Below are 1,108 nucleotides of genomic sequence, written 5' to 3'. Positions count from 1 at the left end.
ATTTTAATTTAGTGTCTTCTTTCTAACATAAACAATTAATTATTTAAATAATTGAGAACTAAAAATCTTCAAATTATGAAAGTACCATACTTGATTAATGATTATTTGGATAAATGATGATATATAAAAAATGAGATTTAAAATAATGAATTTAATTTGAATGTATTATTAGTGTAATATTAGTTTTGGGGCAGGAGCAGATTTTATTTTCGTGCCGTTTACGACACTATCCAGACACCACCATAGTCCACAGATACTATTGTTATATAAAGCCTGTCCCGTTGGATTTTCCTTTTCTCTCTCCTTTTCTTCACATTCGCTGAATCTATTCTATTCATTTCTTCTTTCTCTTTCCTTTTCTTCATAATTACTTGTTTCTAGTTCCTTCCTTTATATATTTTCTTCACTGAAATTGGATTCAATGGATAATAATTATTCCATGTTGTTCCCATGTCCTCCTTCTTCTTCTTCTACTTCCTCGTACCAGATTTCAATTTCTAACAATAATAACGACAATAGTAATCAGCAGCAGCATGGTTTCATTAGTGGTTTGAATAATAATAATAATAATAATAATAACGGTCAAAGCTCGAATAATAGTGCATTTCTGGATTTGAAGTTTCATGAGCAGCAGCTGAAGAGATCAGAAGAAGATAAAGAAGAAGAAGAAGATGAGAGGATTAATGTGAGTGATCATCAGTTAGGGGGTGGATCTTCATCATCATCCAACAAGAAGAAAGGAGAGAAGAAAGTTAGAAAACCAAGATACGCGTTTCAAACCAGGAGCCAAGTTGATATTCTTGATGATGGTTATCGATGGAGGAAATATGGCCAAAAGGCTTAAGGGGCAGTAATTTTTGTGTTTTGTAACGATTAATTGATCATTAATAATCTTTTTAATAGTGTGAGATTATATTCAATGGTAGAAGATCACTTACTTTTCTCTTGATGGTTAAGTGCTGTCCACAAAATACAAAAGTTGCTGTCTCTAGACTTTTACAAAAAAATTTTTGTTTTAAGTTCTTTTCTTCAATTATTTCCCTTTTTACTGTTGATTGTTGAACCCAACGGGTAATTAATTTTTAGAAAAAAATATTTTCAACACAAT

At 30.7% G+C, this 1,108-nt stretch overlaps 1 protein-coding gene across 1 annotated transcript in view; it reads left to right on the top strand.

Annotated features, from left to right (window-relative positions):
- Positions 279-1,108, top strand: part of LOC107648396 (probable WRKY transcription factor 75) — a gene marked incomplete in the record, with an annotated part of 3,587 nt that continues 2,757 nt past the window's right edge. Inside the window, 1 exon segment of the mRNA XM_016352278.2 lies at positions 279-841. Coding sequence (XP_016207764.1) covers positions 422-841 — 420 coding nt within the window.

The sequence above is a fragment of the Arachis ipaensis genome, chromosome B06 (genome assembly GCF_000816755.2).
Source record: "Arachis ipaensis cultivar K30076 chromosome B06, Araip1.1, whole genome shotgun sequence".
NCBI lineage: Eukaryota > Viridiplantae > Streptophyta > Magnoliopsida > Fabales > Fabaceae > Arachis > Arachis ipaensis.
Note: the sequence above shows the minus strand (reverse complement) of the source record. Positions and strands in the feature narration are given on the sequence as shown.